This window comes from Crinia signifera, chromosome 4, assembly GCF_055691185.1.
Source record: "Crinia signifera chromosome 4, ASM5569118v1, whole genome shotgun sequence".
Classification (NCBI taxonomy): domain Eukaryota; kingdom Metazoa; phylum Chordata; class Amphibia; order Anura; family Myobatrachidae; genus Crinia; species Crinia signifera.
Window position 1 is genome coordinate 281,690,334 of NC_139220.1, and position 22,847 is coordinate 281,713,180.

General features: G+C 45.1%; 1 protein-coding gene across 2 annotated transcripts in view; it reads left to right on the top strand.

Moving 5' to 3' along the window:
* The window catches only part of DPYSL2 (dihydropyrimidinase like 2), an 86,426-nt gene that overhangs the window by 59,560 nt on the left and 4,019 nt on the right, over nucleotides 1-22,847 (top strand). For both annotated transcript variants that reach the window (XM_083184787.1, XM_083184788.1), the window contains exons 3-12: nucleotides 4,296-4,480; nucleotides 6,836-7,000; nucleotides 9,564-9,625; nucleotides 11,543-11,623; nucleotides 17,371-17,439; nucleotides 18,864-18,984; nucleotides 19,153-19,309; nucleotides 19,536-19,677; nucleotides 22,179-22,349; nucleotides 22,453-22,632. In XM_083184787.1, coding sequence (XP_083040913.1) covers nucleotides 4,296-4,480; nucleotides 6,836-7,000; nucleotides 9,564-9,625; nucleotides 11,543-11,623; nucleotides 17,371-17,439; nucleotides 18,864-18,984; nucleotides 19,153-19,309; nucleotides 19,536-19,677; nucleotides 22,179-22,349; nucleotides 22,453-22,632 — 1,333 coding nt within the window. The remainder of the gene's footprint in view (nucleotides 1-4,295; nucleotides 4,481-6,835; nucleotides 7,001-9,563; nucleotides 9,626-11,542; nucleotides 11,624-17,370; nucleotides 17,440-18,863; nucleotides 18,985-19,152; nucleotides 19,310-19,535; nucleotides 19,678-22,178; nucleotides 22,350-22,452; nucleotides 22,633-22,847) is intronic.

Here is a 22,847-nt window from a genome sequence, read left to right on the forward strand (position 1 = left end):
ACCAATCACTTACATCTACTAGTTTTCCCCTCTGTTCACAGCAGCGAGTAAGCCAGGACTTGGCCTCCGATGATGTCAGCGGCCCTCCATCCCATTGGCCAGGAACACCTGCGTTTTCCCCAAACGGCCACAGGGTGTCTATCACCCTGCGAGCAGCCAGCAAACAGCCTTCACACGGACGGCTCGTACAGTGTATTGTGCGCATGCTTGATCGCCTGATAATCGGCATCGGCTGTGAATTTGCAGTCTTGCGTTCGGGACTGTATCATGTCCTTGGTTTCCAGAGAAAACGCATAGCAAAAACCATGCATTATACTCTCTGCACGGTATCCTGATGACAAGTCAACAATGTCTGGGTCGACAGTCAATAAGTTGACACCAAAATGTCAACATGCACAAGGTCAAAATTACAATGGTCGACACATGAAAAGATTGACGCGTTTTTTTCACAATTATTTTCATAATTTTGACTTTTTCATAATTTACCGTTCATATGGACTCAAAGTCAGCCAAGCTAGGATATGCAGTATACTGATTGGGCGGCCATGTGCTCAGGTCACTGTCAGCCCTGTGATCCATCACCGCTCTGCAGATGTGCATACACACCTCTCTGCGCCAGCCACGCAACGTTAATCATGCTGTTCAAAATGACTATAGTGGTTGATTATAGTGGTTCCCAAACTGAGTACCATGGTACCCTGGGGCGTGGCAGGGAACAAGCATGGGTGCCACGGGTTGGTGGTTCAGGGCCGATTCAGATTAATTATGGTCACTGTAATCGACCAAACCAGTTCTGGTTGCTGCTGATCATATATTATGTGGACAAACAGAAACACAGCCCTGTCCACCACTCTATAACTACGGCCTAAGGACGGCCGATAAGCACAACTTCATTAAATCATTTACGTTGAATTCACTTTAAGAAGATTTGGCACACAGTAGTGGTGCCGTGAAAAATGACTCTGGGGCACCGTGATTAACCCCTTCCCGACATTTGACGTATATATACGTCATGGCCGGGATGTACTTCCCGACACATGACGTATATATACGTCATGACTTTAAAGTGTCACCGCGTCTAGGGACGTCGGCGATCGCTGCGATTGGCTGTTCAATGTGAACAACCGATCGCAGCGTTTTCCTGTGTTACCGGCGAATCAGACGCGAATCAGACGCTCGGTAACACAGGGATCAATCACCGCCGGGTGTGAGGGGGTCACCGGTGATGACCACACCTCACCCCACCTGCCCCAAGGCTGTGATTGGTCCGTCGGACCGACGGACTAATCACAGCCATGGCGCGTGATTTAAACTAACGGTGACTGCGCTGCAGACGCCATTCCGGTCTGGAATTGCGTGCAGAGCGGTCACCGGCCACTCTGTCGTGCTATACATACCTGAACCTTGCCTGATACTTACCTGATCACCGCTGATCACCGCTGGTAGCGTGCTGCCAGCAGCTGGATGCTTCCTGGATCTTGTGACTTCCTGTGTCCTGCTGCTGCAGTGTCATAGAGTCACAGATCGTGACAGAGAGTGAGAGAGAGTGACAGAGAGTGATAGAGAGTGCTATATTTTGTGTCTGCTGCACCCCTTTTGTGCTGATCAGTATATCTGTGCTGATCAGCAACTTTTTGGTTTTTTTTTTTTTTTTTATATATATACACCTGTCAGTTGCACCAAAGGTTGTGCTGCCTGTGCAACTGACTGCTGCCCCCCCTTTTGTGCTGAACAGTATAAATTAACTGATCAGCAACTTTTTGGGGGTGCAGGTTTTTTTTTTTTATATATACCCTGGGGTCTTGCTAATGCCACATAGCACCCACCATTCATTCCACCAGAATCTGAGCTGCAAAATCCAAAAATCACTCCTTCCCTTCTGAGTCCTGCCATGCACCCAACTGGTATTTTTTGGTCACATATGAGGCATTGCCATACTCGGGAGAAATTGGGGCACAGATTTTGGGGTGCTTTTTCTCCTTCATACCTTATGAAAATTAAAAATTTTGAGCCAGAACTGCATTTTTGTGTAAATGTACACTATACCCCTAGTTGAATTCCCTGAGGGGTGTAGTTTGCAAAATGGGGTCACTTGTGGGGGGGTTCCACTGTATTGGTGCTTCGGGGGTCTTGCTAATGCGACATAGCACCCACCAACATTCCACCAGAATCTGTGCTGCAAAATCCAAATATCACTCCTTCCCTTCTGAGTCCTGCCATTTTTTGGTCACACATGAGGCATTGCCGTACTCGGGAGAAATTGGGGCACAGATTTTGGGGTGCTTTGTCTCCTTCATTCCTTGTGAAAATGAAAAATTTTGAGCCAGAACTGCATTTTTGTGTAAAAAATTAATTTTTTTCATTTTCACTGCCCAGTTGTACCACAATTGGTGAAACCCCTGGGGGTTTGAAATGTACACTATACCCCTAGTTGAATTCCCTGAGGGGTGTAGTTTGCAAAATGGGGTCACTTGTGGGGGGGTTTCACTGTATTGGTGCTTCGGGGGTCTTGCTAATGTGACATAGCACCCACCAACATTCCACCAGAATCTGTGCTGCAAAATCCAAATATCACTCCTTCCCTTCTGAGTCCTGCCATTTTTTGGTCACACATGAGGCATTGCCGTACTCGGGAGAAATTGGGGCACAGATTTTGGGGTGCTTTGTCTCCTTCATTCCTTGTTAAAATGACAAATTTGGAGCCAGAACTGCATTTTTGTGTAAAAAATGTAATTTTTCATTTGCACAGCCCAGTTGTATCAAAATTGGTGAAACCCCTGGGGGTTTCAAATGTACACTATACCCCTAGATGAATTCCCTGAGGGGTGTAGTTTGCAAAATGGGGTCACTTGTGGGGGGGTTCCACTGTATTGGTGCTTCGGGGGTCTTGCTAATGCGACATAGCACCCACCAACATTCCACCAGAATCTGAGCTGCAAAATCCAAAAATCACTCCTTCCCTTCTGAGTCCTGCCATGCACCCAAATGGTATTTTTTGGTCACATGTGAGGCATTGCTGTACTCGGGAGAAATTGGGGCACAGATTTTGGGGTGCTTTGTCTCCTTCATTCCTTGTGAAAATGAAAAATTTGGAGCCAGAACTGCATTTTTGTGTAAAAAAATTAATTTTTCATTTTCACTGCCCAGTTGTACCAAAATTGGTGAAACCCCTGGGGGTTTGAAATGTACACTATACCCCTAGATGAATTCCCTGAGGGGTGTAGTTTGCAAAATGGGGTCACTTGTGGGGGGGTTCCTAACTTTTAGCATCTTATGGTGCCTAGAAACCTACATGGTGCCTAAAAAATAATCTCATAAAAAGGAGGCTCCAAAATCAAGTAGGTGCTCCTTCTATTATGAAGCCTGTGGTTTGGCCAACGTGCACACTAGGGCCACATATAGGATATTTATGAAAACAAAATAATTGGGGGAATCAATTTTTAGTCACATTTCTCTAGTAAAATCTACTGTGTTCCTTAGAAAAATGTATTCAAATTGCAAATCTGCAAAAAAATGAAATTTTGAAATTTCACCTACACTTTGTTTTAATTCCTGTGAAACACCTAAAGGGTTAACAAACTTCCAAAATGCTGTTTTGAATACTGTGAGGGGTGCAGTTTTTGAAATGGCATCATTTATGGGGGTGTCTCACATACAAGTCCCTCAAAGTCACATCAGAACTGAACTGGTCCCTAAAAAAATCAGTGTTTGAAATTTTCTTGAAAATTTGAGAATTTGCTATTCATATTTTAAGCCTCCTAGTGTCCAAAAAAATTAAAAGGATGTTGAAATAATGATGGAAACATAAAGTAGACATATGGTCTATGTTAGTTATTAACTATTTTGAGTGGTATGATTATTTGTCTCACAAGCAGAAAATTTAACATTTTGAAAATTGCTAAATTTTCAATTTTTTTACGACATTTTGGTATTTTTCACAAAAAAACACAGACTGTATCGACCCAAATTTACCACTAACTTGAAGTACAATGTGTCACGAGAAAACAATCTCAAAATCACTGGGATAAGTAAAAGCAAAAAAAAGTTATCCCCACTTAAGTGATACATGTCAGATTTGAAAAAAAGGGCTCTGTCAGGAAGGCAAAAACATGCTGCGTCAGGAAGGGGTTAAAGAAAGTTTGTGAACCACAGATGTATACAAATAGACTGACGATCCTGATTTCCCAAGCATACCAGGCAGTCACTTGATAATGTAACTAAGATATGGCTTTGTTGGTGGTTTGAGGAGGTGTCAGTGTTCCATGCTTCTGACCTGGTGTGTTGCTCTATAACAGGCAGATCGGGGAAAATCTGATTGTACCAGGAGGTGTGAAGACCATAGAGGCTCATGGCAGGATGGTGGTGCCGGGCGGGATAGATGTCCACACCTGTTTCCAGAGGTCCGCCCACGGCATGGTGTCTGCAGATGACTTCTTCCAGGGGACCAAAGCATGTCTGGCCGGAGGCACCACAATGATCAGTAAGAGAGGGCTTATGCCATGCTAGATATAATATTGTACAGAGTTACGTCCTGTGCCCTGATAGCACTGGTCTCATAACAATCTCTGGCTCCTCATAAACTCATTCGACACAACACTGTTGTGTTTTGTTGTGCAGTGCCGTGGAAGTACAATAGTGACTGAGTACTGCTGGGTAACAAGATCACACATAGGGGTCTATTCAATTAAAGTCGGATCCATTCCGATATGCATTTTTCAGAATGGATCCGACAATACCTATTCAATTGTCCGTCCAAATCCGACTGTTGAATTTGGCTGCTGATGCTGCTCACTTGGGCCCTTATTCTGGTTGGTGCGGTAATATCCGCGTGCGCTCGTGCCACCGATGTTTTGTGTCTGTGCATGTGCAGAGGCGTCTCTGCGCATGTGCGAGCCGGACGCACGGCCACATTCCGCATGAAACGTGTACACTACGAACAGGGGGTGGAGAGGGGTGTGAAGGGCTGTTTGGGCTCATTACCATATGTTTACACCCCGCGTTTCATGGGCGTTCCCATGAAAACGCTGGGCGTACGTATGGTAATGCGGCCGTGACGCACGTGTAAGGGGCGGACATATAACATTGCCGGATGTCAGCTGCCCGCCCAGATCCCTGCTTTTGCACGGAGAAATGCCCGTGTGGTCTGAGGTTGCGGGAGCTGGCAGACCACTCGGCCCTGCATTCGATGTTCTGCGACCATCGAATGATGGGGGAGGTTCCCTGAGATGGAGGAGGTGTATTCATGAGAAATACACGTGCGGTCCGTTCGGACAGCTTCTTACCGCGTACGGACGGAGTTGGCGATCCGTATGGAAGGCGGGGTTTAGGACGCACGGTGCTGGCCGCATATTCGGATCTGGGCGCACCGATCAGAATAAGGGCCTTGGTGCCGTTCTCCCTACCTCATCTCCTCAATCCAAATTTTTTTAAAGTCGGATCGAGATTGTCAGAAACAGGAGAAAACCTGTCAAATTTTGCCCCGTTTACGACAAAAGCACGCAGTTTGGTGGCTATTCCGACCTGTCGGAAAAAAATAAAAAATAAAAACTGAATAGGCCGAATCATGAACTCGACTAAAAAAAGTCAGAAACTGAAGTTTTCCGACAAACGGCAGTTTCCGACTCGACTACGGTAGAACAATAACACTTTGTGGTCATATCAGTCTCCCAAGCCCTGACATTACAGTCCAGGTTTTAAGGATATCTATGCTTGATTCCAGATGGTTAAATCAAATTGACTGAGGTATTAAATAAGCACCTTTGCTCAAGCATGGGTATTCTTAAATCATGAGCCGCAGTACCGGAGTTTGTGAATCTCTGTTTCATCTAATCATAAAACCATTTTAGATTTATTAGCAATAAAAACACATACACTTTACACCAAACCCAGTGTTGGTGCACATCTCCGACTAATTATATGGTGTTGCACAAACTCTGTGCACCAATATAGTGAATGCACATGTGTTCTATGAATAACTGGAATGGGCGTTACTGGGCAAATGTGAAGACGTATCATTGATGTATGCTCTGCTGCAGACCCAGGACAGGCTGCAAATGGTGTATCTCTGAGCCCTGCCATTTGTGTATGGCAGGGACGGGGAACCTTCGGCCCTCCAGCTGGTGTTGAACTACACATCCCAGCATGCCCTGCTACAGTTTGCTATTTGGTCATGCTAAAACTGTTGTATCTCTAACACCATTTGTGTATGGCAGGGATGGGGAGCCTTGGGCCCTCCAGCTGGTGTTGAACTACACATCCCAGCATGCCCTGCTACAGTTTGCTGTTTGGTCATGCTTAAAACTGTTGCATGGCATGCTGGGATGTGTAGTTCAAAAACAGCTGGAGGGCCAAAGGTTCCGCATCCCTAGTGTATGGGATAGTGGCAGCCCATGTAGGCAGTATCTGCCAATTAGCATGAAAATATACTGATTTCTGACACATAAAAGGAGCATATTCTCCTCTTACCTCTAGGAGTTAATTAATATTAAACCCATGTTCAAAACCTCAATGACTCTATACTAACCTTCTATGGTAACATCCAGTGGGGTTTATTTACTAAGATGAGAGTTCTATGGAAGATAGGATGCTGCTATGGGCTTGGAAACTGTGTATTGCTATAGGTGACACTCAATGCCTATGTTGTAGATGGGCACAATAAATGCACCTTTTCCTTGTACTATTCTAATACAGTAGTTGTTATCACAATGGCTAGTTGGGCAATGTGATGTCCTTTTAAGGCAGAGTTACCAGCCTGCACTCCTCCTAAGTTAGTGTGTGCAGTATTGTGTTCCCAGTACCCAATCCGGTCCTTACTTTATCTTTTTCTTGACACTAGTTGATCATGTTATACCGGAGCCAGGGACCAGCTTGCTTTCTGCATTTGACCAATGGCACGAGTGGGCGGATGGCAAATCCTGTTGTGACTACTCCTTGCACGTGGATATCACGGAGTGGCACAAGGGCGTACAGGAGGAAATGGAGGCGCTGGTGAAAGATCACGGTGAGTTTTGTCTCTATAATATAAGCAGGCAGCAGTGTTGTTGTACATGCTCTGCAAGAGTTCTGGTTTTGTCAGTTTGCCTAAAACACAAATACTATACAGTGTTGAACTACACATCCCAGCATGCCCTGCAACAGGTTGCAGGGCATGCTGGGTTGTTAGGATCTAAAGGTGAACCACTACGTAATTCTGCCCTGGCCAAAGAAAAAATGATCCTGTGCAGTTGGGACAAGAAGTATCTTTATATTGCAATGGTGTAGTACTGTAGTGTGGAGCAGCGAATCAGGCCCTATGTGTAGATGGTATATGGTCATTAGGTCGATCACATACTGTATAAGGTCGACATGCAGAGTCAACCACTGAAGGTTGAGATGGCTTAGATCGACACATGAAATAGGTTGACCGTGTTGGAAGGTCGACAATGGGAAGATCCACAGTCAAAAGGTTGACATGAGTTTTTCATGTTTTTTTTTTGAGCCAACATGTGCCGACAGGCGGTATTTCATGCCCTACCATCCACTAGGGCATGGTGGGAGAATGGAATAGTGTGCCGGGCATAGCGAGGAAAGGAAAGAAACACCTGTGTCAACCTTTGACTGTTGACCTAGCCTTTGTCGACGTAGGGCTTGTTTCAACCTTCCCACCCTATCGACCTACTTCATGTGTCAATCTAAGCCATGTCGTCCTTCAGTGATCGAGCCAATGCATGTCGACCCATACCCATGTAGATATGCTGCTGTACTATGCAGGGTAAGGCACTTGTGTGATATACTGGTAACACCTCCCTATGGGTCTGACTCTGAGTGTGACCGGGACGCATACTGTACATTCTAGATTACAGCGCCTGCGCAGATGCCAAGTTACATATTTGTGTGTGTGTGTGTGTGTAGGAACTATTTGGACAGAAACGCCCTCTTTTGTAAAAGTGTCACTGGAGTGTCTTAGGTGTTCATATATAGGCCCTTATTCTGCATCGTGCGGTACGGCCCGCGTGCGGCCGTACCGCCGATGTTTTTAGTCTGCACATGCGCAGAGGTCAATCTGCGCATGTGCAGCCCCATTCGCCGCAGACGTATTTCGTCCGCCGCAAAGGGGGCGTATAGGGGCGTGAGGGGCTTCATACCCTCATTTCCCTATGTATACGCCCCGCGTTTCATGGGCGTTCCCATGCAAACGCGGGGCGTATGCATGGTAATGAGGCTATGACGCCAGTGATGGGGGCGGAAAGCTGACGTCGCCGGATGTCAGCTCTCAGCCCCCATACAAGCTATCACACGGACGATTGTCCGTGTGGTCTCAGCTTGCGGGAGCTGCTGTGGCGTGCGGCCCTGCCTTCGATGGTCGACGACCATCGAATGCAGGGGGCAGCTCCCACCATGGTGGAGGCGTACGCCCCACCATTTTTATGCGGATCGCCAGCCGTCCGTGTACGGACGGCCGTGGCGATCCGTCTCGTGGGCGGGGATTGGTTTGTGCGGCCGGAGCACCGTGTGCGGCTCCGGCCGCACCAACCAGAATAAGGGCCATAGTGTTCATTCTAGCACCCGCTATCTTTGAAAACCCATGCAGTTCCTCTTCCCTGCCTGGGGTGTCGCTATCTGCTTTAGTGCTTCTAGCAAGACAGCAGATAGCTACTTCTAGCAGACCTGTGCTACAAACACCACAGCAGACAGCGACACCCCAGACAGGGAACAGTAACTGCATGGGTTTTCAAAGATAGCGGGTGCTAGAATGAACACTAATATAATTTGGGATGGGTAGCTGCAAGTGCAGTTGTGAGATGTGTACGAAAAAATATACAATTTGTACAGCTTGAACAGTGGATAAATCTGAGAGAACAGACGTATATGCAGCTGGTCTACTCCTGGAGAAAACAATACAACGTATTCACAGATCTATACAAGAAAGAAACATTAGCTCTCAAAACAATTAAATTATAATTATTATTAATAATAATAATCCAAATCTATTTTACATAACACTTCCTATATTTAAGATATTGCATTAATGTGATGCCCCCCCCCCATAATCAATCAGGGTAGCCCCTTCCACTCTTTACAGTGCAACAGAGACCTACAGGTCAGTGGACAACTTGTAATGCGGCTTGGTGGATTCGGGTGTGGTATGGCGGTCTGACGGGGGGATCCCAACAGTCACTATCCCGACTGCCGGTGCTCAAACAGTGGGGCGAGCGCAAAGAAGCCTTTCTCCCTCTATGGGGATCATGGTCCCCCACAAGGGACACCAGCGCACCGGCAGTCGGGATTCCGACGTTGGAATACTGACCGTCGGGCTCCTCCCTGTCAGGCATTCACCTGGAACCCGTTCTGTATCAAATTAGCATTATTAACATTGTAATCCCACTTTTTGTGAACATTCTGAAAGCATTTGGGCCTGAACAAGTCCTTTCTGATTACATAATGGTAGATACAAGTAAGGGCACTTCTTTCTATGAGATTGTAACATTATCGCTGCTTTATATATGTTGCCAGTAAATTTCCTGTATGACTTGTACCACCATGTAGTAAGTGCGCGCTGAATTCCCTCTACCCTCTTTTTCCAGGTGTTAATTCCTTTCTGGTGTACATGGCTTACAAGGATGAGTATCAGCTCACAGACTCACAGGTAACTGCCCTGACAGTATATTGTCCCAATTGTATTTGTCAAGTGTCCGCACCAGGGGAATCACAGGCCCGGCTAGCCTACTGCCACAACGCTGCATTCACTGGAGGAGAAAATCCTCTGAGCTCCAGTGTACACAATCTGTTATCGCTGCTCTGTGTCTGGGTGTGTAATGAGAATGAGCTAACTTCTGCCAAGACTAGCGGACACCACACATGGTAAACACATATTCAGGATTCCTATGACACACTCTGCATACCAGCCACTGCTGGCCGCACACAGATAATTACTGACACAGTAAATCTGCAAGACATGAGGTAAGATTCACTGTGGAATACTGGTGTAAATGACATAACATGTGCTATTTACAGATGTATGTGGCGGATATCAGCAGCGCTACCGTTTTGACGTGTATTTGCTAATCGCTTCCCATGTCAGTGCTGATGGGGAAATAATGTGGCGGGAGTTAGATGCCATATATACTCATTAATAGGTAAATAAAAGCACTGTAATAATAGTTATTGCAATAATTGGTGTATGGAATCACAAGCGATGCAGTTCATTCTATGTATGGCAGGCGTGTCCAAACTGTGGCCCTCCATCTGTTGTGAAATTACACGTCCCAGCATGCCTTGCAATAGTTTTAGCATTCCCTAATAGCAAAACTGTGACAAGGCATGATGGGACTTGTAGTTTCACAACAGCTGGAGGGCCATAGTTTGGACATGCCTGATGTATGGACTCAGCCACCTGATTTTTGTGACCCTTTCATTGTTTAAGTCTTTTTGTTTGACAGCCTTCCTAAAAGAGAAATCAGGAAATATTCTTAGGTCATGTGTGTAAGCCACAAAGACCATGGGGCTTATTCAGCATGGATTGCTATTGAGAGAATTCACAGTGGCCTGCGGGCAGAAAGCATAGCCCAGACAGCCAAAATCCCTTGAGCAAAATTGTGAATGGATCAACACAATCCATACACTAATCGATTCATAGTTCCTGGGACATCGAAGACCGTTAAAGAGTACCTGCCGTCCTTACAAATCCTGAGTAGGTCAGAGGCTTCCACTAGTCTGTGACTGAGACAGACAGGAAGTGGTTAGCGCTGATGCCACAGACCCACACTAAAACCTCCTGGGCAGGGCTGCGTTTTCCCAACCTATCCCAGAAAACTGCTCATTTGCACCCCCATACACCGGCTTCCTGTCAGTAAAACCCGTGGCTACTTTGTGATCTGTTGACATTTTCAGTCGCTATTTCCCTCGCACATGCGTAGTCGTTCAATAATTGCCTGATTTGCAAATTGACTAATTAGCCATCCATACTGAATTCGGCCCTATGTCCGTATGCCGGTAAGCCAGCCTGTTTTTGGTGATCAGGTCTGTCCCAAATAAATAGGCTGCCTCTTACTCTACTGTACGAGGGCCACCCATAGCGCCTGCATAATTGTTTTATCTATATAAACTGTATTAGTGTTCATTCTAGCACCCGCCATCTTTGAAAACCCATGCAGTTCCTCTTCCCTGCCTGGGGTGTCGCTGTCTGCTGTGGTGTTTCTATCACAGGTCTGGTTTGCATATCAGTGCTGATACACAGACCACACTTTGCTAGAAGCACTACAGCAGACAGCGACACCCCAGGCAGGGAAGAGGAACTGCATGTGTTTTCAAAGATGGCGGGTGCTAGAATGAACACTATGTATTATCTTACTGTATTGCAGCTGATCATGTTATAGATTGTTAGTAACATTGGAGCACTGTATTTATACTAGAACATTTTATACATTGTCATTTCCCCATATATACTGACAGGAGAACAGTGATTAATACCCCATTATGCTGCACTATTTGTAAACTCTGTAGGTAAAAACACATTGAGATCTCTGTATAGACTGTAACAACAAGCCTATCTTCTCATTCTCAGATCTATGAGGTGTTTAGTGTCATTCGGGACATTGGAGCCATTGCACAAGTGCATGCAGAGAATGGCGATGTCATAGCTGAGGTAAGACATTTCTTGGTTAATGACTTTATATCAGGGAGTGATGTACATCTCAGTGATGAGACTGATGCTGACTTTGTGCATGTAACTATGTGGTTTGTGTCTCCTGGTGAGAGCCTGAAGCACACTGGGGAACGTCACGTGATTGGTTTCTAGCGACGTGATTGGTTACAGTCTCATAAATAATGACTGAGCCCAACAATTGGCCCTTGGGAGAATGGTACAGCCGTGGATAGAGAGATAAATATATATGAGTGTGTTACGAGGACGGCCTGAGGCATTTAGTGTTAGTGAATTTCAAAGTATATAAACACTTACTGTGGGTGAAGGCGTATGTGATTGATATCCTGCCATTAATACTTCTGGTCCAAGGGTTTTGACAATATATTTTTATTGTGGTAGCATGACCAGCATTCTCCCATCTATTTCCACAGGGATCCTAATGCTATATAAAGCTTAAAAATAAATACATTAAACATTCCCAAAACAGATGTCATTCCTTTATTTCAACTTTTAAAATGCTAGAATTCACCTTTTTACTATTTAAAATGCAATAATATCGTTATCTACTCATCTCCCACCTTGACTATTGCAACCTCTTATTCTGCATTCCCCTATCTGCCCCAAATACTGTGGCTAGACTATCTTTCCCTCTCTGCTCAGCATTACACTCCACCCCTCTGCAAACCCCTACACTGGCTGCCTGGCTGTTTATACTCTCCAGGATCCAGTATAAATTGCTTATTCGTCAAAAGGTGTTGAGTATGGCGCACAAGCAGCTTCTGTTGATTAAAATGATATATAGCATGCCTGTATTCCATGTGTGACTGTAGGTGTATCTGCATACGAAAGGCTACAATACAGTAGTTTACTGGAAAAGTGTTGTTTAACGCACAAGGAGGCTCGATTTATGTCGATGCATCTTGGAGGAGGAGGGAGAGACAGGTGATATGTGGTGCGAACATGTGGAAGGTGGAAAAATGGCTTAAGTTAGGCAAGGTGGTAGGGAGAGTGGCCTTAATACTAGATTATCCTGCAAAATGATATGCTTTGATGAATAGGAGGGGTTAGTGCCCATTTAAGAGAGCTTGTTCCAGTAAAGCAGGGCAGCACAAGAAAAATCTTGGACACACGCATGGGATGCAGTGACCAGGGTAGACGAGAAGCGACAGTCATTGGCTAAATGGAGCGGGAGAGAGGGAGTATGTTGGAAGATGAAGTTGGAGCAGCGGAGTTACAGATTGCCTTGTACAGTACAGTATGTGAGAGAAAGGAGCTTAACCGATTCAGTGGTATGCCCGGAAATTTTCAGGGTTCAGCTGCGATGCCACAGCGGGCTGTACCAGAAAATTTTCAGGCATACCACGATTCAGTAGGTACACGCCAGTGGTGCCTTCAGCACTGGCGCGCACTCACATACTGTACACCACAGTGACCACACTCCACTGCCGGGCGCTCCCTGCCACCACCAATTACTGAACTCCGCCGCTGCCGAGCACTGCCCTGGAAGTTCTGGGCCGCCCTGTAGTACTCGGATGTTTGTGTGTTTGGGCACCTGAATACACGAGCGCCCGAACACCCAAGCGCACTCGCTGCCGCGGGGCACCCCCCCAGTGGCACCGAACTTTCCTGAGTGGCCGCTTGGAGCCACTGCTGCTACTACTAGCTGCAGCACTACTTTCAGAGGGTAGTGACTGCAGCTTCAGTGGTGGGTTTTTCTGGCGCAAGACAAATCTGCCCATGTAGGTTTGTCCTGCCCCAGGAGAACCCACTACAGGGGTTAAAGAAGGTTCTGTAGGAGAATGAGAGCCAGTGCATATTTTGTTAAATGGGAATGACAGATCTGGTGCAGCAGGAGAGGAAGGTAAGTCTAGCTGCTGAGTTGAGAACACATCAGAGGAGAGTGGGACTGGAGTATGGAAGGCTAGTGAGAACAATGTTGTAATAGTTGAGCCGTGAGTTGACCAGTGTGTGTGTGAGAATTTTTGCAGGAACCTGGTTAGTTTTGAGAGCCAGGGTTAGGGTTTAGAACAGTGGAGGGGACCAAGGAGTTGGGGTCAATAGAATAGAGTGAATAGAGGTGAAGGTGGAATTCTAGAAGTTGACTGCATGGTTGGGGCAGACCATGCTGGTTAGATGAGAAAGGAGAGTTTTGAGGTAGGATAGGATTGCTGGGTCAAGAGACCTGAGCTTGGGTCTGGTGACTGTGTCTGGGTGTGGAAAGTAGATGAATGAGGGTGGAGTAGTGAGACGGATCACACTGGTGGGTGAAGACATGGTCAAGGAAGTGGTGGAGACAATGACAGTGGATTGGTATGGGCCAGTGGGTGAAAAATAGTAAAGAAAATGGCTCACATTAATTTATTGGTCCATCATATGTGCATGTAAAAAAAGGAGTTATTCTAGACTAGATAATAAACAGGTGTTATTATCATGTGGTGTTGGGCCACCAGAGCAAAGATATCTTACCATGCCTGGCAACTTACTATATGTTTGCAAATGTTTGTAACCGAGTTCTCTGCAGAACTATTATCATGTAGGATCCAAGGGGTGTATTCAATGTGGCCGGCGAGGGGGTTTTTATGGCACGGATGGCTTGTTTTCCGCGAGGATCGCCAAAAACAAGCTATCCTCGCTGTTTAACCCCATCTAAGGCTGTACTCCCTATTCTATGTTCCGGGGGAATCCTCGCCGCTGGAGGACGGTAAGGATTCCCCCGAATGGCGAGGTTAATGGCTGCATATAGCCGCAAGCCTCCCCATTTTGATGGCCGCAGTTGCCGTTTCCACTTCGTGTTTTAGAAATAGCTAGGTGGAAACGGCAAGTGCAGGGGGTCAGTTGAATATTGGGGGCGGGCTGTGACGGCGAGCAATAGGCACTGTCATAGCTCGCCAAAACTGCATTGACTATACCCCCATGTCTCAACTGCTGTTCTATTATGGTGTGCTGGAGAAGATAACTATAACAATTGTTCGCTTTCTGTCATTTAATAGACTGTTCGGTCTGAGTTTATGTCCTCTCACATGCCTCTGTCTGTGGACAGCAGATATATGTGATCTCACTGAGGGGTAGATGTATGAAGCAGTGATATGGCAGGAGAAGTGAGCCAGAGGAGAAGTGGCCCATGGCAACCAATCAGCTGCTCTGTATAATTTTATATTATGCAAATCATAGATGTTACTTCAGTGCTGATTGGTTGCCATGGACCACTTCTCCTCTGGCTCACTTCCCCTCCCTTATCACTGCTTCATACATTTAGCCCTGAAAGCGTTGGTTTTTCTATAAGCAGCAGGTTCACTATGACATCTGCTGGCTAAAATAGAGCATTGCAGTCCATTCTAATCATACTGAGGAGGTCCAAAACAACACCAATGTGAATTATTTTCTAATAAATAGTAAATTGCAAACAGTTATAAAATAAATAATTGATGTTGACCAAACTACACAACTTCTTTCACAATGGATTTTGTACATGCATCTATGGGTTTATTGATGTCTGAGTATTGTACTTATTGTACTGTGAACAGAGATGGGGTTGGAGATCCGCACAGACTCAAAATTTGTGTATACTTGAAGAACCAACTTGAGAAACTACACTTATTGATAGATTCTGGTAGTTAGAGGGGTTGGTGGTGCGCCCAGCGTTTAGATATCAATGATTGGACACTGGGTTTTTATTTGTCAGGAAAAGGGATCCGACAAAAAAAGAAAGAAAAACGCTTTTTGGGCGCACTCTTTTATAATGATTATATTAGATAATTAATACATAACTTTTATTTTAGACTTACTTTAAAATAGGGTGGCACGGGGGATTAATTGGAAATATAGAAGGTATTAAAATGTAGTGTGATCCTTGTACTGGTGTAGTTCAAGGAAAATTCGCAGATTGGTCACACCTTTAGTATGTCATTTAAGCACTGTTTTTATCAGAGGTACAGTTACCAATGATAGTAGGCAGTGAAATGATTAGGTTCTCATCTCATATGTAATAATTAATGCTTAATAGCATATGATAGTATACCTAAATGATAGTATGAGGAGAGAAAGAGTTACACAGCCTCAAAACCATCGTCCATCCCCGGCTCCGTCACCCAGCGGTCAGCGGGTCACATCTCTGCGCTCCAACATCATCACGGAACTCCCTCCACACCAGCCGCTAACCCAGGCAGCGGCAACAGGTTAGAGAGACGCTCCCCCACTGCCAACGGCAACGGGGTACACGTCTCACTCGTTGACCAAGTCACTGCGTACATGCCCTATCTGCTACATAAATGCAACAAGATATCCAGGCTTTAGCTACAACAGTGCAACTAGGTGGTTTATCACTTTGGGCAATCTGACTCTTTAACCTACTATTGTATTGTGTATCAATTTCATCTTAAAACAGTGCAATATATTTTTTCTCAAATCGCATGGTGTGTGGCAGGTAACAGATTGGAGAGACGCTCCCCCACTGCCTATAGCAACAGGGTTTACGTCTCACTCATTGATCAAGCATTGTGTGCATGCCCCATTTGTTACTCAAATGCAACAAAATATCTAGGCTTTATTTACAACTCTGCAACTAAGTATCTGATCATTTTTGGCAATCTGACGTTTTAACCTGTTACTGTATAGTGTAGGAATTTCACCCAAATCAGTGCAATTATCGTTTCTTAAATCGCATGGTGTGTGGCAAAGAATAAATCCCTAAGTGGAGCAATTACTGCATAAAATCGTATATCCAAAAAATTGACTGCAAGGAATTTCAAAAATTTTGCTACTAGCAGACAACTAACGTTTGTGACCATCTATTTCTGTGCCCAAAAAACAATTTTCTCTTCCCACTTTTTTTGCCCCACCTTCTCCACCTAATTAATTTATTTAGGAGAAAATCCATAGTGGCTGATAGCCTGACTACCTAGGGATCTTCAATCCCCCAAACCGATAATTACCCATATATAAACATCTATCTTGCCAAGAATCACTTGTTGCGCATGGTGAAGTGATCCCCTCTTGCAGCCCTACAGGCTACATTTGATTGGATACTGAACCCTAAAGATCTGCCACCATACCCCACTGGTCTGCCCAAACCCTCTCCGAACTTGGAAGCCAAGCAGTGGAGGGCCAGGTCAGTACCCAGGTGGGAGACTCCCGGGGAAGCCCCGGTGTGGCAACATCGAGATTAGGGGTAAGGGCCGCCGTATCAAATATCAAATAAAATACCTGCAACAATGACTGCCGGAGTGAGTGTTTATTATAAATAGAATTGTTTTGAGGCTGTGTAACTCTTTCTCTCCTCATACTATCATTTAGGTATACTATCATATGCTATTAAGCATTAATTATTACATATGAGATGAGAACCTAATCATTTCACTGCCTACTATCATTGGTAACTGTACCTCTGATAAAAACAGTGCTTAAATGACATACTAAAGGTGTGACCAATCTGCGAATTTTCCTTGAACTACACCAGTACAAGGATCACACTACATTTTAATACCTTCTATATTTCCAATTAATCCCCCGTGCCACCCTATTTTAAAGTAAGTCTAAAATAAAAGTTATGTATTAATTATCTAATATAATCATTATAAAAGAGTGCGCCCAAAAAGCGTTTTTCTTTCTTTTTTTGTCGGATCCCTTTTCCTGACAAATAAAAACCCAGTGTCCACTTATTGTACTGTGTAAGACCAGGCAATCTGTGACTAGTGTACCATACAGTGATGTCTGTGTGTGGGTTTCATGTCATTCCATTGTTATTCCAGGAACAACTAAGGATCTTAGAACAAGGAATCACTGGCCCAGAGGGACACGTCTTAAGCCGGCCAGAAGAGGTGAGACAGATTATCTTTAACACCTTTCCACTTTACAAACATATATCCTATTTCTGCTTGGTGCCACACATCCCCGAACGTCCCTTGCAGACCTCCTACAGCTGTCTGAGCACTACCATATCTGACACAGCAGTGTTCCTTCTAGGAACTGGGCAGGGCGGTGCTGCATGGGGGCAGCATAAAGAAGGCGGACCGGGCCCGACGTTACCGTTGTGGGCAGGCCCGGGCCACTTGCGTCATGAAAGGGGTGGGTCTGGGCCGCTGATGTCACGAAAGGTGCGGGCCCAGGCTGCGACATCATGAAAGGGGGTGGGCCCAGCCGGCAACATCACGAAAGGAGGCTGGCCAGACCCGCTGACATCTCCAAAAGGGGCGGGCCTGGCCCCGCTGAAGTCACTGCTGGGCTTCCCCGTGCTTCTGGCGGGGACAGGCAGCAGGCTGTTTTAGCAGGGCACCCTTAAAAATCAGGCTGGGCGCAGTGCCCTGCTAAAACAGCCTAGCGGGGACACTAACACAGGACTGTGATTGCCTGCTCGTGACTCATTGCCTGCGGCTCTTATAATTAACTGTCATGTCTTGGACAGTGATTCATTCTTCTTTTTCCTTAAGGTACCAGGTGCTTTTATTGTATTTAGTCCTGCTCATCCTGGTGTCCGTCGTTTTAAGTTTGGCTTTGCTATAACAGTCTGTAGTAAACCAGATCACTGGAGTGATCACAGCAGCAGGAGATGAGAGATATAGAAGGTGTCCACTCCTGTTTGTGGCAATGTGGACACCACTATGTGACAGCGGATATGGCATAATGGGGGTTATTCTAGTTCACTCTTTCTGACAAAATCCTTCTTAGATGGACAAAACCATGTGCACTGCAAATCTAATTCTCACTGCACATTTTACATCTGCCCCCCTGCAGTGCACATGGTTTTGTCCATCTAAGAAGGATTTTGTCAGAGTGAACTAGAATAAGGCCCAATGTGAGAATAGTAGCAAATGAGAAGAGGCAACGTTAGATTTGGAAGGAGTAGTCTCTTCCCTACTGCTCAACGTAGTGATAGGATATAGGGCCTTATTCTAGTTCACTCTTTCTGACAAAATCCTTCTCAGATGGACAAAACCATGTGCACTGCAGGGGGGCAGATGTAAAATGTGCAGAGAGAATTAGATTTGGGTGAGTTATTTTGTTTCTGTGCAGGGTAAATACTGGCTGCTTTATTTTTACACTGCAATATAGATCTCACTTTGAAGTAAAACCCCACCCAATTCTTATTCTCTCTGCACAAGTAACATCTGCCCCACCTGCAGCGCACATGGTTTTGTCCATCTCAGAAGGAATTTGTCAGAAAGAGTGAACCAAAATAACCCCCATAATGTGCAAGCCCAGGTGGCAAGTTCAAGTATATCTGACTATTGTAACCTCTATGTAGGTGGAGGCAGAGGCTGTCAACCGCTCCATCACCATCGCCAACCAGACCAACTGTCCACTATATGTCACCAAGGTGATGAGCAAAAGCTCTGCAGAAGTCATCGCACAGTCCAGGAAGAAAGGTGTGTTGTGGAGTTTGACTTGAAGTATGTTCTGAGCATATATTAATTTCTATGTGAGACATTGATCTCTTATTCTGAGGATCAGGTAAATATGTGCACCACCGAATCTAGTTACTGCTCTTCCTTTCCGTATATACTGACAGTACAAATGGCTCTCTATCCTCACAGGTGCGGTTGTGTATGGGGAGCCAATCACTGCAAGTTTAGGCACTGATGGCTCCCACTACTGGAGCAAGAACTGGGCTAAGGCCGCAGCATTCGTCACATCTCCCCCACTGAACCCCGACCCCAGTACTCCCGATTTCCTCAACTCTCTGCTCTCCTGGTGAGTCCTCTGTGCTCGAAGCCTCCGCTAACCAGGATTTTACCGTAACTCCCTGGTGTGTATGGACAGTCAGGACCTTGTGTGTGCTGTCTACTCATGAAGAATGGAGATTCTGTAATGTCCTAGATGTGGGCCGGGTGCATCTATACGCAGAGCAGCTTATTTTATGTCAATAACGGGGATAGTTTGGGGTTTGAAGGTTAATGTTTCTTCCCCCGTTTCCCAGTGGTGACTTGCAGGTTTGCGGGAGTGCACACTGCACTTTTAACACAGCTCAGAAAGCTGTCGGAAAAGACAATTTCGCACTAATTCCAGAAGGGACCAATGGAGCGGAGGAGAGAATGAGCATCGTGTGGGACCGAGCTGTGGTGGGTACAGACAGTTGACCTTGGAGAGTTTAGTGCGTTGGGTTCCAGAGCATCCAATTATGAGAGGACAACAAGAATTACAGTGAGAGACAGCGAGGGGGCATCCACAGGGGGAATCGGTACATCTGTCAGAATGAACTTAGGTCTACAGTCATTAGGTCGACCCCACTAGGTCGACTGGCAGGAAGGTCGACCTGACTTAAGGTCGACATGGACCAAGGTCGACATGACTTAAGGTCGAATTTGCATAAAGGTCGACATGAGGAAGGTCGACTGGTCATAAGGTCGACATGGGTTTTTCACTGTTTTTTATCCGAATGTCGACACAGTCGACATGGACACAGTTGGCAATGAGAATCGGACCCTCGCATTGCTCGCTTCACTTGCAATGCTTCGGGCACGGTGCCTCGCTGCGCTTGGCACACTATTTTATTCTCCCACCACGCCCTAGTGGATGGTAGGGCATGAAATACCGCCTGTCGGCACATGTCGGCTCAAAAAACAGTGAAAAACCCATGTCGACCTTATGACCAGTCGACCTTCCTCATGTCGACCTTTATGCAAATTCGACCTTAAGTCATGTCGACCTTGGCCCATGTCGACCTTAAGTCAGGTCGACCTTCCTGCCAGTCGACCTAGTGGGGCCGACCTAATGACTGTAGACCTAAGTTCATTCTAATAGATGACCGCTTCCCCCACTGGGATTACTGTATAATAATTACATATAGAAAACTATTTAATTTAAGTATTCTGAGCTCAACCTAAAGAGTGAATTTTACAGCGTAATATATTAGAAAATGTTAAAGGAATTATGCAATGTATAGTATTATTTATGTTTCCTATATATCTACATTTTAATTCATGTAGTAAATGATGGGATGAGGCAGTTTTTGTGCCTGAGCCCTTTCCCGAGCATTACCAACATTATCATTTCTCCCCTTGTAACACTCTCCTGTCCCTCCTCAAATGACCGCTGGTTAGCGAGCGGTACTGAATTAGGCCCTGAGAGTAATTGCAGTAGGAAATGCCCATTAATTTGTCTGTGTGTCAAGGTTTCCTATCTGGTGACCGTATGAAGAATGCGTGAGTCAAGGGGGGGGAGTTCTAGAGGATACAGGATCATGTCGGCGAAGGGGAGAATTTATGCAAAGCAACCAATCAGCTCTTTTTTTATTCATTGTTCCAGATACAGTCTATAGTTTAGTTTAAAGCTGATTGGGGCAGAAGTATTAAGCCTGGTGAAGAGATAAAGTGGAAGGTATACATAGATGATTGGCCGGTGCGTTATCATCTTCCACTTTATCTCCACTTTATGTCTTCACCAAGCTTAATACATCTGCCCATTGTTTTGCTATTGGGAACTTGACAGTATCTCTCTTGAAGGTTTAACGCATCTCTCCAAAGTGAGAATACCATCTCTACCACCCCTCTAGTATTCCATTGAGATGGGGTCCTTATTTTAGGAGAGATGTAGCAAGCTTTGGTGAGAGATACAGTGGAGCTTGTGTCCTTTCAAAAACTGTTCTAGATAAATGACAGTTGGAGGCTATTGCTTTGCACATCTTCTTCACTTTATCTCTGTCCAAGATTGCTACATCTCCCCCTTTGTCTAGTGGTCACAACAATCCAGAGTTGAATAGTTATTTGCACCTCACAATCTTGTTCATTTGTGTAAAACTGAGGGAAGACTGGAGTTCTAGAAGGGAGACAACTCCATGTTTAGCAGAACATGTATACAGCTACTGACAGCTCTACTACTCACACTACATAGTCACTAATACTTCACATGTTACAGTGTCATCGTCATGTTAGTCACGTGTCTCTGACGTCAGGCTGGTCTGCACACCGTAAGAAATAACTAGCCAGTCTCAGAGTATCCCAAAAACAAAGAAATGTGTACACCTCTGCGCTGTACCTTGAATAAGTGGAAGATGAATGCTTCTCAACAATTTGAACCATTCACGAATCACATACACATGAAGAAGGGGATATATCCGATTAGTGGCAATGGTGTAGACCGTTCATCCTAGATTACCAATTTTTACATGGACTGACCTTTCTCACCAGCCCTATGTGCACATAAAGGTTTCTTTGATTATCTATACATATACAAAGATTATTGGTTACAAAGAAACCTTTATGTGAACATAGGGCTGGTGAGAAAGGCCAGGCTTTGTAAAAATTGGTAATCTAGGATGAACTGTCTACACCACTGCCACTAATATGATATATCCCTTTCTTCATGTGTATGTGGTTCATGGATGGTTAACATCGTTGAGAAGAGTTCATCTTCCACCAATTTGAGGAATAGTGCACAAGTGTACACATTTCTTTGTTTTTTTGGTATATTTGATTTGTGGGGTTGGTATCGCTAAGTGTTATACAGTGCATCAGTTTTAGGGCACGATATTACTTTTTTATCTTCCTTTTTAGTCTTAGAGTGTTAATGGCTGGTGTTTCAATGCTAAACTGTCATCTCCGTTGCCTCTTTGTATGTCTAGGTGACTGGGAAAATGGATGAAAACCAATTTGTCGCTGTAACCAGCACCAACGCTGCCAAAATATTCAACTTGTATCCTCGAAAGGGACGCATCGCAGTAGGATCTGATGCTGATCTGGTTATATGGGACCCGGACGGTGTAAAGACAATCTCAGCCAAGACGCACAACAGTGTAAGCTCTGGTATTTGTGTGAAGAACAGAGGAAAGTACTAGCAGCAGTTCTTCATCAGCTCTTACTCACCGTTGTTTTTTAAATTGGTCTCTTTCATTTCAGTCTGTGGAGTATAATATTTTTGAAGGTATGGAGTGCCGTGGGAGCCCCCTAGTGGTGATAAGCCAGGGAAAGATTGTATTTGAAGATGGCACTCTCCACGTCATCGAGGGATCTGGACGATACATTCCCAGGAAGCCGTTCCCAGATTACGTGTACAAAAGGATCAAGGCGCGAAGCAGGGTGAGATTTACAGTGTTTAACCATCGGAAGCAGCCGAGTAGTGAGATCATGTATATGTCATTATACATCTAACATTCAATGATAGCATGGAGATAAATCAGGGGACGAGGTTTAAACTGTAAGGAGCTGGGCTCAAATCTGAACAAGGCTGAATAATTGAGGTGGTAGGAATAGGGTTAAGTAGATAAATATAGTCAGCTATTGATGCCTCCAAC